At 43.9% G+C, this 16,410-nt stretch overlaps 2 protein-coding genes across 2 annotated transcripts; both read left to right on the top strand.

Annotated features, from left to right (window-relative positions):
- The first annotated feature begins 5,959 nt into the window (after positions 1-5,959).
- Positions 5,960-10,117, top strand: LOC124690013 (putative disease resistance protein At1g59780). Its single transcript, XM_047223459.1, has 2 exons — positions 5,960-6,225; positions 9,973-10,117. Exons 1-2 carry the CDS (start codon positions 5,960-5,962, stop codon positions 10,115-10,117), a joined length of 411 nt encoding a protein of 136 aa, XP_047079415.1.
- Positions 8,804-14,663, top strand: LOC124687069 (putative disease resistance RPP13-like protein 3). The gene is made up of 3 exons (XM_047220921.1): positions 8,804-9,000; positions 11,507-11,725; positions 12,201-14,663. The coding sequence occupies exons 2-3, from the start codon at positions 11,670-11,672 to the stop codon at positions 14,434-14,436; spliced, it is 2,292 nt and encodes a 763-aa protein (XP_047076877.1). The 5' UTR covers positions 8,804-9,000; positions 11,507-11,669; the 3' UTR covers positions 14,437-14,663.
- Positions 14,664-16,410: the final 1,747 nt, after the last annotated feature.

Here is a 16,410-nt window from a genome sequence, read left to right as displayed (position 1 = left end):
CTTTTACGGTAGGGATAAGCAAATGTCGACCGTCCACTTAGCAAAATCGGATGGTCTATATTGATTGATACTTGTTGATTAAAGGAGTAGTATATTTCCAACTAAGCACAAATTTGGTACTAGATGAAAAACAAATCTGTGCCAAGATTGAATCGGATAGAGTGTCAAATCTAATGAGATCCCAATCGATTGTGCAGAGTACCATTATCTCTAGCCAAACACGGTTGGCTGTACAACAATGTGTGTTGTGCATGATTTCTTTTAAACGGGGTACACATGTTTGCCTCCTTTTTTCTAGGGTAATAAATTGAAGTTCAAAAATTAAAGCTCACTTATTAAGAAGAATAAAATTTCTTAGTTAATTATCAGAAAACCAGGCAAAACCACTACAAAATATACCAATATGGTCACGTAACATGACCATATGCATTGTGAACTCCGGCCAACCTGGCCATCCACACGGCGCACACACACGCTGTCTAGAAGGTCTCCTCCTCCCCATCCTTGATGTCGCTAGGGCTAGTGTTTTTCGCCTCCTCCTCCTGAGCCACTGCCACCGTCGCTAAGGTCGATGTAGTTGCTCATCTCTCGTGTCGACCACACAATGCCGATAGATAAAGGCGCCGCCATTATTCTCAAGTTGTAGCGCGATTTCTCGAGGGCGAGCGTGAGCCCTCTGCTGTCGTCAGGGTCGTTGGCGGCATGGAACAGCACATGCCTCCAGGAGTCGCCGAGGATGATGAGCGCAGCGTCGTCCTCCTCGAATCCCATCGTGTCGGTGCATGCGATGGCAGGGGCGGTGGAGGAGGTAGATGCATGCTCTCCGCATCCCTAAATGTGGGCAATGACAATGTCGAGGGTGGTCCCAGAAACTCCCCACTAGAATCAGCGGTCCTCATTGTTATTGTTCTTTGGGAACCGGGCTGTCATCATGGGAGACGAGCTCCAGAGCCCACCATAGGAAGAAGAAGGACTACCAGTGCTCCATGTTGTTGGCATCCTATAGAGGGCGGTGTGCTCCGTGTCCGTCGGTACCTCCTCTCAGTGGTGATAGAGAGCCCACACCTCTTCTACCGTCAAATTGAGGGTTGAAACCTTTCGCTGCCGTGCCATCGTTACGACGGCGGTTTCCATTACCACCAAGAGACATCGTCGGCCTAGCTAGTGTTTGCGCCATTAATTTGAGTGTGTGAGGTAGTATGCTTTGTGATTTGTGAATGTGAGTGAGAGGGGGTGTGGTGGAGCCTATTTATACGCCAGAGGTACGCGAGGCAATGGCGACGCGCATTAACATCGCCGCATGGTAAACCGCAACGATGATAAGACGACTCACCTTCCACTGCTTGGTAAACCTTCGCCGCATTACTCAAAGTTAATAGGCGGTTAGCCGACATTAAATTAGGTTGTCCAGCTCTGGGCCAATGACATAGCTGGCCCGCATTCCTGTAAACAACGTGGCGTCGACAATGGCTTATGTGTGGTGCTCCCGCGATACCAGGTTGGGGGCGCGGGTGGTATGCTCTTAGGATCAAGGTAAAATATTTTGTATAGATAAATTCTTGTACCCACCAAAATTGCTGAAATTTTGGTAATTGCGAAAAACATTTCTGATTTCTATATTTTTTAATTCAAATAAAAGTAATCGAAAATTTAAATGAAATACCCTGATTTTTTTTTCAAAGCAGGTATGCTTAATTTTGGATGCAGCCTTGGATTATCTACTGAAAAGTAGTAGTAGTAGTAAATTCATGCGTGAAAAAATTCAACATCTTTTGCTGAACCGAGTCTCAGTACAAAAACAAACATGCGCCCAAAATATGGTCCTATATTTTTGTGTCCACGTGTCATAGACTCAATGGGTTCACATACATGCTTGGTGAGTACTGGGTAGCATCGGTATATCAAATTCTGATTTTGGCACAATTGCGCTTAGATGGTATCAGATCAACCTAAATCTGTACCATGATTTTCATATCATATAACTTATTCAAAATACTACTAGTCCATAGGACTAGTAAATTGTACCGTAAAAGATCTCTTTTTGTAGGTGTTACTATTTCTCAGTCGATTGAGAACTAACTTCGTTCTCAGTAGTCAGATAATGTTATCAAAATTTAGTTGCAACTCATGATTAACACAAATCACGATGCAAATCCGGTGATGTAAAACTTAACTGAGCATGAATGAGAACTAGCAAATCTTTTTTACCAGGTATCATACTACTACTTTTGTTTACGTTCTATAAGGAAAAACACAGATATGTACTACAAATATCCCAAAACGAATAGAGCAGTCTCTATTCGTAATTAAATTCATAGTATACAGTAAACTCAAAACCTCTCAAACATGCAAAACACGTTCACACCAACAAATGCAATCGGCTAAGATGAATGCAGACCGGAGTATATAACACGTTCATACATACCATTGATAGTGTAGTATATAACCAGCCGTACAACATTAATTTTAAGCTTGTGCAACATAATTACTAATTAGGTACTCCCATGTTCGAGGAAAGTGACAGGGTGAACCACGGAGAAGGGGATGATTAATAGTGTCTTTAAATCGAGGGATTGGGTGAATTGGTCCAGAGTAGTATCTCCATCAGCATCAAGGTAGTTAGTGGTAGCCATTTTCAGAATTTGGTTGAGTAATTCCAAGATGGGAGATGGTTAGCAATACCCTTTTGTGTTTTAGTGTTCTTTTTGTGAAGTTTGTGTTCTAGTGGAGAAGACTGAGTTGAACCAAAAGTGTATATGAGTTCGACCCGATTACATTATGCAACTAAGGATAAACCTAAATTACTGCCCATGTATGCGGAAATTCAATTTTCATCGGTGCACTGGCTCATTCCTGTTTACGCGGGAAACTTTTCATTTATGTTTTGTTATGTTATGTTAACATATTTGTTTATGTTCGTTCCTTAGAATGGACGCAAAGTTTCGTTTGTTTTATTCCTAACTAAAATGACATGGGTAGGAAATCACACCTAGTAAAAACAGGGTTGTTTAGATGCACAACATGAAGAATACAAGCAAGATTTTTCTTTTGCTCATGCAAAAAAAAAAAAAAATCAAAACAATGCCACACCATCCTCAGCATATTTTAAAATAGAGACAAAGAAAATTAAATCCATGAAAAACATGATAATCTCCTTTATACAAACCAAAAAAAAAAGCATGAAAGAAACACATGGGTTCAATCTTTGGTCTCCGTAAGAAAGACTGCATTATGAAAATTATTCAGCTCAAAAGTACCCTTAATAAATTTCACTATCTTCAAAATACTCTAGCAAGTTTAGGGCCTCAATGATTCAAATGATTTGTTTAGAAATTCTGGAGAATTAAAATCTAAGTATTTTTTCGATATTGTTGTTTGACCTGTAGGACTGAATCTTATAGGAATTTTTAAGGAGTTATTTACACCATGTCTCATAGGATACTTTCGCCCACAACGTCCCATTGGAAATAATAGTTTGCTCTTTATGTGGTGCAATTAAAAAAACTTGGAAAGTCTAAGTGGACAATATATTACAATAATACGTTTTGAAATCCTCAAAATCAAGCATACCCTTATATGGTTTGGATACACGCACACCACCACATCATTTCGGGCCTTTAGGACCCACAGGGTGAATTTTGATAATTTGGTTGTCGGGAACCTTTCATTTGATCGATTTTTGGGCCAAAATGGACTTGCTATGATATTTAGAGCATATATGTCGACCCCTAGGTTCTCTCTCGTTATGTATGAGTGGGGGTGTTGGGGTGTGTGTGTGTGTGTGGGGGGGGGGGGGGGTGAAGAATGCATAGTTCACGACAACATGAGGGCATGATGGGAGATGAATGCAATGATGTGACATGGTGATAGAGGGCGTGTGGATGGAAGTTCGGTACTCCATAAGCATGTGGAATTTTAAATTCTAATTCTACGCTCACTTGTGCGAGGTAGTGCAAAATCTAATTTAAGACATGCAAGCGACTGTGTTATGGTGCACATGGTGTGTTTTGTGCACAAGCATTGATCCCAGGCCATGTCAGTGCATGTTGTTGCATTGCAAAAGTTTCCATTTCATAATGAGTAAAGTTTGTTTTAAACCTTGAGTCCCTAGAGGTGGTCGAAATAAAACCCCGAACTCCAGTTTCCAGGATTCAGCACCATGCACTCCATGTTCCCAGTCATTATTGCAAGACCCTCATATCCACCTCGAATTTGCTGATGTGGCAGCGGTCAACGTCAAGATCGCTGCCTTAAAAAATTTGACGGAGAACTTGCCCTTCCGCCACTGTCTTTGCAAGACATGTACGTGCATTTCATCAAGCACGACACATGCACCCACACACATGCACCCACAATGCTAGCGGCGGCGGTTGGTGGCCACTGCGAGCATTGTACTCGCTGGTCGTCGTCTTATAGTTTAACGTCAACCAGGACATGAAGGACGGTGGAAGGTCGCTCTCGGCCACGTTGACGCAATGACGCGCTCCAGGAGCTCACGCAGTGATCATAGGACGATGATGTTGTTGGAGAAATGTACATAACGAAATGCAGAAGCACAATCTACTTCAACGTATGAAGAAATGTACAGGAATTGGCAGATGAGGAAGAACCGCATTGTACGGTCACTCGAACTGGTGGGTGAGCTATTTTCAGATTTAACCTAAGTGATGGTTTATAGTGTCGGCCATCTTAGGACAACCAGTCTTAGAGGCAGTTTCTATTCATAACCGCCTAAGCGATTTATCTGAGCCGGTTGTAGATCATGTCCGACTCTAGACTGACCATTCTTAGAAGTGTGTGGTATCCAGACCCGACTGCAAAAGTTTTAGAGAGGTTGCTAAATCACAACCGTTTGAGGTTTCCTCGGAGAGCCGGTTTTCAAAAAACTTGGGACAAACCGGCTGAACATGCCGTCTCTAAGTAGCGAGTTTGTACTAGTGACAATAGGGTTGTAATCTAACCATGGTGTAGTTACTCCTAATTATCAACGAACCCGGGTAGTCTTTCCAATATATACACAGAATATATTGTATTCCATTGATAATCAACCAAGTTCTTTAGGCATGACAATGCACTATTCTAGCAAGTACAATTCCATGCCAAAAATAACAAGAAACAGTTCCATGTACATGCATTCCAGATATTCATAATATCAAGCAATTTGAATAGCTGCAGGACACATTATTTCATAACGTATATATCTTGATGGACACGGAAAAGTCCGGCATGTGAACCCTAGTTGGAAATGCATTTTCTAAATGTTAAAAAATTCTGAAATAAAAATATCCGGGTACGTACGCATGTTTTATGTGTGCGTAGAAAGTTTTCGCGGAGAAACCACTTTTTTATTTCAGAATCTAAAAAAGACAAAATACGTCACATATATACTGCTATATAGCCCTGCAAAATTTCACTTTTTTGCCGAGACAAAAAAAAAATCATCATGAAACTCATGTCCAGGGCACATATTTGAAATCATCTGGAAAATCATTTTGTGTTTCGATTTTTAAAACATGTTTTGACATCACAAACGGAACTTTTCAAAAAGTGGGTTCACATGTTCCCATGTTCTATATATGCACACTCGACGGACACTCTCAACTTAAAAGAAAAATCTTGATGTATAAGAAATTTCAGTAGGCTGTAAAGCATCACATTTTGTCAGAGGAAAAGCATATAATATGGCATCAAGCAACATACTATAACTGATGGATCCTCTTTACCTTTCGTATTCGTACAATGATTCTATGTGCCTCCCCCAATCGCCACTCCAAGTAGCTTAGCCAGCGAGCTGGTGCACAGCGGCCAAGCTAGTGCGTGTATAAATAGCAGTCCTGGCCTTCTGGCCGGCTACATGCATTTGCAGCGCGCGATCGAGCTAGTAGCACGGATAGAGCGCGATATCGATCATACCGAGAGCTTGCTAGCTAGCTAGCTAGGGAGGAGCAAATTAATCGAGATGGCGGAGGCGGTGATGGGGCCGTTGGTGGGGAGGCTGCAGGAGCTGGCGATGAGCGAGGCGCGGGCGATGATGGCGGTGAACGACGACGTCCGGAGCCTCCGCGACAAGCTCATGTGGATGCAGGCCTTTCTCCGCGACGCCGAGCCCCGGCGCCGCGCCAAGAACGACGAGCTCATCAGGGTCTGCCTGCAACAGACACGCGACGCCGTCTTCGACGCCGAGGATGCCGTCGACCAATATTTCCTTCAGGTCGACCTCTCCAGGTATATATGTGCACCCATCAAGCTTCGATAGTACTACTTTGTAGTTTCGAAAGTATTTCAACTCTTAAACTGTGAACCCAATTTATGGTTTCGTTTTGTACTGTCGACTTTATTTTTACAATAGATCTGAAACTTGATCTCACGTTTTGTTTTGACAACTTTTTTCATCTTCAAAATTAACATCCAATGATTTTAAAAAAGTTGTCACAGTATTTGTATCGAAGTTAAAATATATCTTGCTATAAAATAGGTCTGTAATAGTTCCGGAGAAAGAAATTGGCTAGCAACCGACCCGAGATTTTGTCGATGTGTACTCAAAACTCAGTTTAATAGCCCGCTAATAGCCCACCTATAGCCTTTCGTGAGACCTGCGGCTACGGCTAGAGCCTTCAGAATCTAAAAATGAAAATAACCATTAATAGCCCACCTATAGCTATTTAGCCTTAATTTAATCCAATAGCGGTTATTTTCCGGCTCAGCGGGGTTAAAACAAACTGCCTCAAAATTTTCAGAGCGGCTCAATTCGCGAGCAAAATTCCCGCGCGGCTAATACTAGCCACAAAATATCCCTTTCCCTTATCTCTCAAACCAGTCAGGACGAGAGGCGACATGGTGGCGCGCATCGCTGCCACACCTAGCCGGCCTCGCTGCTGAACCCGGACACCCTCCCTTTCCCTTATATGTGAACTATGTTTTAGTTATGTGCATCTCTTATGTGACTATGTTATTATGTTATGCATTTTTGAATTATTGATGTACATACTACATATGATTATATGCTGCTGAACTATTGAATTTTCCCCATAAATTAGCAAATCAGCTGGATGGTCTTAGCCCGCGATAGCCTTTTGTACGTAGCTTTAGAAATCTTCACGGCTATAAGCAATAGCTAACTATTTTAACCGGAGACTCAAAAATAAAAGATTACCAAGAACAATGGAAAAAATAGTTAAAGAATGGTGTTTTATACAAAGTATTTTTTATGGCTCTTTAATATGAAATTAGAAGGTTCGCCGAACAATATTGGTATTCACCTGGGTACCCTTGAATCCACATGTGCATGCCCCTGGTAGCAAGTAATGTGTTATATATTGTATGGTGCTAAATAACTTGAAAACATATTTTATCTCTTAAACAGTGAACATAATTTAACTATCCAACGAGTTAGAGGCGTAGAGGGCAATTTATAATTTCCATAAATATATGGTATAAAAACTGAAACTCTGTTTCTAAGATTTAAAACTAATATTATTGGTCATGTTATTCATTATTCACAGAACTGGTAAAAGATATAAGGTATGCCAACGTGTCTAAACTAACTTTTGTTTACTTCACTTGTGCTATGTAGTCCATCCCATATGGGCCACAAATTTTCTTTTTGCTGTAAATGAATTTCTTACCCCTGATTAAGGTGGAAGAAGACAATATATAGCCTCTAGACATGTGTGGCTTTAAAAATGACAACATATGTTCAATAAAATATATTGCAAGAATACATGTAAAAAATAAAGATATTGCAAGCATAATAAATTTTTAACCATCAAATAGTTTCATACAGACATTGTTTGAATATATTTTGGTGAATATCCAAAACTCAAGAATGAAGCAAACAGAGCTTGGCTCTGGTGGTTAGGTCCCTTGTGGTGGAACCAGCCCACCCAGGTTCAAGTCCTAGACTTGGCATGGGTGTTTGCATTTACCTGGATTTATTCCAGGATTTAACCGGCGCTATGCTTTCAGTGGTAGGTGACGTGCCCGTCAACAGCGAGGCGCCAGTGGTGACTTCGTCAACCTCAAGATATGCCGGCTCAGTCCCTCGGAGGTGCTTATAGGGGTAGGGTGTTCGTGCGTTCATAGGGGTGTTTGTACGTGCGTGTTTGTGAGCGTCTGCGTTGTACTGTGTTCTCAAAAAAAAAAAACTCAAGAATGAAGACAACAAGCCAAAAATATGTAACATATAAAATGCAATCTATTTAAACATGGAACAAATCTAAAGGGGGTTAATTATAAGGAAGTAATTAAGTGTAATTAGAAGCCAAAAGATATTGCATTATATAATTTAAAAGTAAACACGGATTTTCTAAACAATGAACGTTCGTTAGCTGCTCTTAAGATGTGAATGCTCGACGGCCGTCTGATTTGCATCCGACGATGCCACTTTTCCCTATCTGCCCCCCTTCTCCCACATCCCCGTCCTGGCAGCGCTCTCGACGGCGCTCCGCTCTCTCCCCGCGCCTCCTCTGCACGGTGCTCTCCCGCCTTCGCCGGGCAGCTCCGCCACGCCTCGGGGGCGAATTCCTTGAGATGAGCCGCCCCTCTCCAGTCCTCCTCCCAACAGCACCCCCTCCGTGCGGTGCGGCCAGAGCTCCTGCTCCAAGGGAATAGAGGCGGACATCGGGACATGGACCAAGGGACGCATGGCAACGGCGATGTCGCCATGTCCGGCCACAGCGTCTGGCATTGAAGAAACGGCAAGTTTTCGGGGAACGGCGGCATGGTGGCAAGGTCAGCGCCGTTCTGGATTTTGCGCGCTGGGTGTTCGACGGAATGCCCGCCCCGAATGTCAACTCGTACAACTCTCCAGTGGACGGGCACATTATGTCATGACAGCCGGGCTGGGCATAAGGGAGTTCCGTCGGACGCCGTGTCCTGCGACAAGGTGGTTGCAGTGTGTTCAGGTGGGTGGTGGGAGGTGGCGTGTTGACTGTTTGAAATGATGATGTGGTAGGGGTTCAAAGGTCGCCTTGCTTCGACGAGCAATAGATCCCAGGCGAGGTACTTCTTACCTCTAGGTTAATTTTACTATTGGCATTCACAACATTCGTTGCTGCTGTAATTGGACACTGTTCGTATCTCGCAAATTAGTTGGGTTTTGGGGGTAGTTAGCTGAATTCACATAGTGGTTTTGCAAATTTTATCCATTTTTGGGTTGGTGTAGTTACTAACTAGAAACAATTACCACCGTAAGGGCATGTACAACGCAATGTTCTTAGTGAGGTGTTTACAGTTACCAACATGCCACCATTGTAATTACCCTTGCCCTATGGTTAGTGTTATAGTTATTACCATGATATTAAGATAGTTGCCCACGTGACCATGTTACATATACCAGTACATCAGCTATCCGTTTGTTTAAGCTACAGTTATCAACACCTGTACTGGTGTAGTAATCTAGTAGCTTTTTTTTGGTTGAAGTTATCTCCATGGTTCCAATGTAGTTACCAAGTTCTCCAAGTTATAGTTCCAACCATATGAATGATGTAGTTATCCAACCAATAAACAATTTACTACCACGGCATGTAGAGGCTTGGTTACCAGCATGATATTTTGATATAATTACCAATTTACTACAGTCTTGTGTTGAATTTGATAACTAGTTCTGAATAGCAGCGCCCCCAAAAGGCCCCCAAGGGGTATTCGGGGTCTGGACAAAATTTTACGCCCCAACAGGTCTGCCCATCTGCCATTTTGTGGGCCTATATTGTCCGAACACCCCGAAGGTGCCCTCACAACATTTGGGCGGATAGGGGTGTGCGGACGCGGCCACCACGTCGCACGCGGGCCCACTCGTCAGTGATGGCCATGCTGTTAGCGACTGTGGCGTATTGTGTCCCCACCCATAACCCCCAACTACCTCACCTACCACGCCATCCATCTGTATCCACGCTAGGCTTGAACCGCCACGCCGCTCCAAATCCCGCAACCTCTCTACCTCCCCTCTCCTGCCATCACCCTCTTGCTGCGTAGACCATTTGCCATTGTCACCAAGATGCCGAAGCACGACGTGGAGACCGGCTCAAACCGCGCCGAATTTGGCCACGCGCCCGTGGACACAGAGACGGCGCATGAGTTGGCTGTCACCGCATTCCCAGCGCCGTCGGCCTGCCACTGACCTAAGGGGTGGCACCTCAAGAGAAGGGGTGCCCATGCCGCCGCCGCTCAAGGGTCCAGCCCTGCGCTGTCGAAGTCGGCTGACACTAGCTAGGCGAACTTTCCCGCGATGTACGGACAGACCCTAGTATGTGTAGAATGCGCCATTTTGGAGCAGGCTCTTCGTGTAGGACACGAAGCTGAGCACCAATTTGCCGGCCAAGGGTTTTCGTTGGAACGGTGGAACGCAGCGGAGCGACTCCGGCTCTGGTCCGAAGCCTCCTCCAACTTGACTGGCGCCGCCCGTCAAGCAGTGCCCTATCCCGAGCCTGAGGAGGAGTGGCTGGGCTTGGACGAGGCCCTGTGTGTGTCAGAACAGACCTTCGCCGTCAAGATGGGAGCCCTCTCAAGGACTGTGGCCCCAACGGGTCTGTTAATTGGGAGGCGGCGGCAAAGTCCGAAGAGGAGGACGTCAAGCCACCACAGCTCATCAAGCAAGCGCCCCATGATGTTGCCAAATGGCTGGGCAGTGGGCACTACGGTGGTCATGCGCGCGTCCAGGGAGACCGCCGCCATTGTCCTCGACTCCTCCGATGATGATTGGAATTAGAATATTTTAAATTTAGTTTCTATTGAACTATGTTTGTTTAAATTGAGTTAAATTTGGCCTTTGTTTAAACTTGTGTGATGTTGTAGAAAAAAAGGGCTGCACCATTGGAGGGGGTGCACAAGGCCTTAAGATTCGTATAACACATTAACACACATACTAATTAATGTTATAAACTAAGGCCTGTTTCGAACCCAGGATTAAGAGAATAGTAGGAGTTGAGATGCCACATATCGTGGATTCCTATAGTAGCCAGAACCATAGAGAACTTAAAAACTCTTGTTTGGATGCCACATAAAAAATAAAAGAAATATCGGCACAAATTGAAGAAAACATCAAGTAGGAACTCATGATTAATTTTCTTAAAAAATGCTAACTCAAAGGAACTTAGGATGGCAATTTCTTTTTTGCAAACAAAGAGAAAAGCAAATACGTTTTTCCTTTGTTTGAAAAGGGACCTAAATTAATTATACAAGTGCAAGTAGTAAACAACTACAGATGTGTGTGGTTTTCAGTTTAAGATCTGTCTTATTTTCCACCAATAAATTCAATGCTTTTTTCCAATGTTCTATTGGGCTCACATATAAAATGTTCAAATGAAATACAAGCTTTCAAATGGGCACAGTTATCAAATGTTTCAAGTCGTTGTAGACTTGCAGTGTGAATATGTGATACATCTTAGATCTACGTATATGCACCATCATTGGGTCGATCATTTTTTTAGTTTGAGATGAGCTTGATTCCTTTTCTTTTAAAAGAAGGTGAGCCGGTCAATAGATAAATATACATTGTTTCTGAATGAAGGTACCCAACCTGGAGCCATGCCATCCTCAAGTTCTTCAGTGGCTTCACCACACAAGTACGTGTCCGGCACGACCTTTCGAGGAGGATCAAAACGATCAACACAAGGCTTGAGAGCATCGTCGAGAACAAGGGAAAGTACAAAATCGAAGATGGAAGTGACACCATGTCAATCACCACTTGGAGACCATCCAGTGCCATATCATCTACTGCTGAAAAGCTGTGGGTAGTTTATGCTCTTCTTCTTTCATCTGAGTAGTTTACACTCCCATGATCATGTTACTGCACATATTTCGCAATTTTCAACTATGCATAATATGATGGGGAATAGACAGCCATATGAATGTTTTTTTTTTTTTTGCTTTTCCACGTCGCTACCATCTCAATATGTATCAAGATAGTGAATATGTGATACACCTTGGCACATGAACATGCACCGCATGATCATCACACACACCTAAAGATGACCGAGGTCAAAAGATAATTAGCATTCACTCACAGTAGACTACTAGCCTGCTGTAGGTTGCACCCTTTTCTGATTGATAATAGAGGCTCAAAATCTTTCTCAATTTTCTTCGGCAGATTATATTAGAATTTGCACCTTGGAAAAAAACATGCAGATTCTTATTTAGTTCTCTAGCTTGTTAATGTGAGTATAGAAAACAGAATCCTAACAGATACAAAAACTTAACTGCAGGGATGATTTTGTGCTACCTTTGGTGGGACGAGAGGCCCAGCTAGCAGATCTGGGATCTGCACTTATTTCAGATGAAACTAAGCGCCCAATGGTGATCTCTGTGACAGGAAAGAGTGGTGTCGGCAAAACAAAGCTTGTGAAGGAGAGATACGAGAAGTCCTCTACCAAGCGTTATTTTGAAGTGAAGGCATGGGTGACATGTGCACCCAATCTCAGTGCCTCCAACATCATGAAGCTAATCCTTCTACGTTTGGTAGAGGGCCCACTTAGGTGCCCCAAAGAGAAACTTGGGGAAATGTTGCGGAAGGAATTGGAAAATCACAGGTACCTGTTGGTTATAGATGGTGAAGTTAATAGCACGGAGTGGAGCTACATGCTTGACTTCCTCCCAACAGACATAGCCGAGAGCAGAGTTGTGAGAATCACACAGGCGACCAATCTAGAACCACCACCTGCCTCCTTTGAACCAAAGGACATTGCGCTTGATCACTTTGAAGAACAAAACACAAGTGTCAATTTGTTCCTGGCAACACTCTTCATGGACGACAAAGAGAAGCACTGTGGCAGTGTGATCGAGGAAGCTGTCAAAGGAAAGCACGCTCAGTTCATCTTCAACGTCACTGGTGGCCTGCCACTGGCAATTGTGCTCTTGTCCGGCCTTCTGCGGACGAAGGAGTACCCTGGTGAATGGGAAAAAGTGTTTAAGCACCTCGAGGGAAAGTCCAGTGAATCAAAGCGGCTGGACAACATATTGTCCATGTGCTTTGACGACCTCCCACATGACCTCAAATCTTGCTTCCTCTACTTTGCCGGCTTCCCGGCGAGCACACTTGTGAAGGCACGTTCCCTAGTGTGCAAGTGGATGGCGGAGGGGTTCCTGAGACCAAAAGAGGGCAAGACAATGGAGAAGGTGGGCGAGCGCTACTTGCACGAGCTGATCCATCGGCGACTCATGAACCTTCCACCACTGGAGAATGCTGCTCCTGGGGACGAGCGTGTGACAGTACAAACCAAAGTCCATGACTTCCTGGTTCTTGAGGCACAAGAGGCAAACTTTGTCGAGATCCACCACGGCGATGATCTCCCCACACTATCCACTGCTCGCCGCCTTTCCCTGCAGAACCACACGGACAAGTATGCTGCTCTCGCTGACCCTTTGCCCAAGCTGCGGTCCATCATGTCCAACTTCGAGAAAGAAGAACCCCAAGGCAGCGCAGAAACCAGGGAAGATAGCAGCAGGACTCATGATGGAGCCGCATGCAGCCCCTTCTCCAGAAAGGCCGACTCTAGCGAGGTCATGCGGAAACTCTTGAAAGGATCTCGGTTCCTCCGTGTCATCTACCTGGACGGCCTTGAGATCGGCAACAAGCTTCCCTCTGAAATTGGGAGCGTGGTGCACTTGCACTACCTTGGCATCACCTCATGCTCCCTTGGCGAGATACCAGCCTCGGTTGGGAAGCTCACACGTCTCCAGACACTAGACGTCCGAGGCACGGATGTCACCAGACTTCCATCGGAGTTTTGGAAGATTCGGACCCTGCGGCATGTGTTTGGATCAATCGTCTTGCCTAGGCGAGTCGGCAACTTGGAGCAGCTGCAGACACTGCAGGCCGTAAAGCCCGACGATGATGGTGGCAGCTGGGACTCAACAACCTTTGCCAGCATGAAGCGCCTTCAGTCCTTGTACATCTCGGGCCTCACCGCTCGAAATGCGCATGCCTTGGTGCCTGTCTATGCGCTCAAGTACCTCGTGCTCCTAAGTATTAGCGGTGATGAAATTTCCTTGGATTTGTTTGCTCGCTCCAACTATACGCGTCTCCAGGTAATGGTTTTGAAGGGGAAGACTTTGTCACCTTCAGATTGGAGTAAGCGATTTTACTTCCCAAGCCTGACAAAGCTGTCTCTGAAGAATACCAAGGTGTCGCAAGAATTCATCAACAAACTAAGTGAGCTGCCTCTTCTGGCCTCTCTAGCTCTGTTCCGTGAGTCCTTGGAGGGGAAATGTCTCTCCTTAACCGATGGGTTTCAGAGTCTGAAGGAACTGAAGCTGGACGTGGACGTGCTGGAAATTATTATTATGGGTCAAGCGTGCCCCAATCTAGAGAAAATGGAGCTTTCCATCTACTCTTGGGATCTTAATCTCCAGGTCAGGCCCGAAATTGCGGACATTATCAGGCTTCAAGATAAATTTCTCTACGCTAATGTGAAAAGAAGCAAGGCATTACAGTTACTATGAAGATTGAAGCTCATACCAAAGATCAACTGCGAGGTTTATACTGTACTATGTGCAATATTCGTACACCATGATATATGTTAATGTGTGATGTAGTATAAGCTTGATAGTGTTATTTGTGTGTATTTATTCAATGCTTGTGTGTGTGCGCCTTAAGTGTGCGAGAGAAATGATTGTATATAAGTATTAAATGTGGAGTATTCTCGAGTCACCATTTCCAGCATGTAATGACTGTAAAATAAAGTGGCAGAAAGTGCTTTCTTATGCCAGAGTTTATAAAATGATTGAGCATGTTCATTCGAAGTGGGTTTTCTCACTCATCTACTCGGTGTTGCATTTGTTATGAGGATACAAGGATATTGGTATGCATTTAGGACGTGAGTTTGGTGACCTTGGCCGGTTGAGATTTTCAGTTTTTGACGGTGTATTTAGCTTCATCAAAGAAGCTACTCCATATGTGACATGATCTCAGTCAACATAAAGCTAGAGCTTATTAATGCCAGAAACAAAAAGGTGAGCGGCGGGTGTAAACGGATCGGATCTTTCTTGTCCCATATATAATTATCTTGGATTCGAATCAGATCGGATATTGATCGGTTTTAAATTCAAATACTGAAAGGACGAGATTTCTCCTAGGGGAGCTGAATGTGCCATGTTCATCCTTCACCGTAGAACACGATAAAGAGCCTCTCATGTATTACTTTGTTGTTGGAATGCCTTCTATCTCCATGATGAAATCATTGGTCGATGTTTCTGAGCCAATCCGCTTACTTAGTGTTACTTCCATGACCTTTGATGAAAAATACTTGGGACTTCCGACCCCTGATGGTGGTATGTCGAGAGGAAAGCTTCAAAATCTGCAAGCACAATTAACAAAGTGTTTGTTGATGTGGGGTGATGTGCATCTTGCCCAAGCTGGTAGACAAGTTTTCATCAAATCAGTAGCCCAAGCCTTGCCAACATATCTAATGGGAGTTTTCAAGCTACCATTTTCGGTATGCATTGATTTAACGAAATTGGAGAGGAATTTCTACTAGGGAGCAAAGTATGGGGAAATCAAAACACATGGCGTGCATGGGAGAAACTACAAAGGCCAAAAAAGCAAGGTGATCTCAGTTTCCGGGACTTTCTTGTGTTTAACCAAGCACTCCTCGCTCGTCGGGCATGGAGACTTATTGTTCAGCCTAATAGTCTTTGTGCTAGGGTATTAAAGCGAAGTATTAACCTAATGGAAGGATTGAGGACACACTGTTCATTGGGAATGCCTCGTCTACATGGAAAGCGATCTCGCATGGTTTGAACCTTCTAAAGAAAGGGTTAACTTTGGCATGTTGGCACCGATCAAAGTATTAGAATCTAGACAGATCCATGGACATCTTATAGGCCGATGTCAGCAAAGAGGAGGTGTCTTCTACGCTTTGTTTTAGAACTCATTAATCAGTTTGGATAGTGGCTTGTTTATATGATCAACCAGTATTTTTTCAACCACATGTTATTGAGATATTGAAGGTAAAACCCTCATTGAGTTTTGATGCTGATCATCTTGCATGGGCGCCTCAAAGCATGACCTCTTCACAGTTCAGAGTCCCTATGGCTTGGCCATGGATGAAACTTGGAGATCATTAGGGATTTCATCTAGCTCGACTCTAAATGGTATGCGGAACATATGTGATCTAGTATGGAAATCTGATGCCCCACCTAAAGTGCAACACTTTTCCTTGCACCTTGCCATCGATTCACTTCCTACCTAGTAGAGGAATAAACACAAACACAATCTAGAGGTTACCGATACATGCCCAGTGTGCGGAGTGGAACCCGAGCACAATTTTCACCCTTTTTCTGCCGTACCCTTGCAAACAAATTATGGAACTATATGGATGATAAGTGGCAGCTCCATGATCTTAGTTCGGTGATGAACACGGGCTCACACTGGCTACTAAATTTCATTAGTACTATGTCTAAGGAAATGATATGCAA

The sequence above is a fragment of the Lolium rigidum genome, chromosome 2 (genome assembly GCF_022539505.1).
Source record: "Lolium rigidum isolate FL_2022 chromosome 2, APGP_CSIRO_Lrig_0.1, whole genome shotgun sequence".
Lineage (NCBI taxonomy): Eukaryota > Viridiplantae > Streptophyta > Magnoliopsida > Poales > Poaceae > Lolium > Lolium rigidum.
The sequence above is the reverse complement of the archived record's forward strand: the minus strand, read 5'-3'. Positions and strand labels throughout refer to the sequence as shown.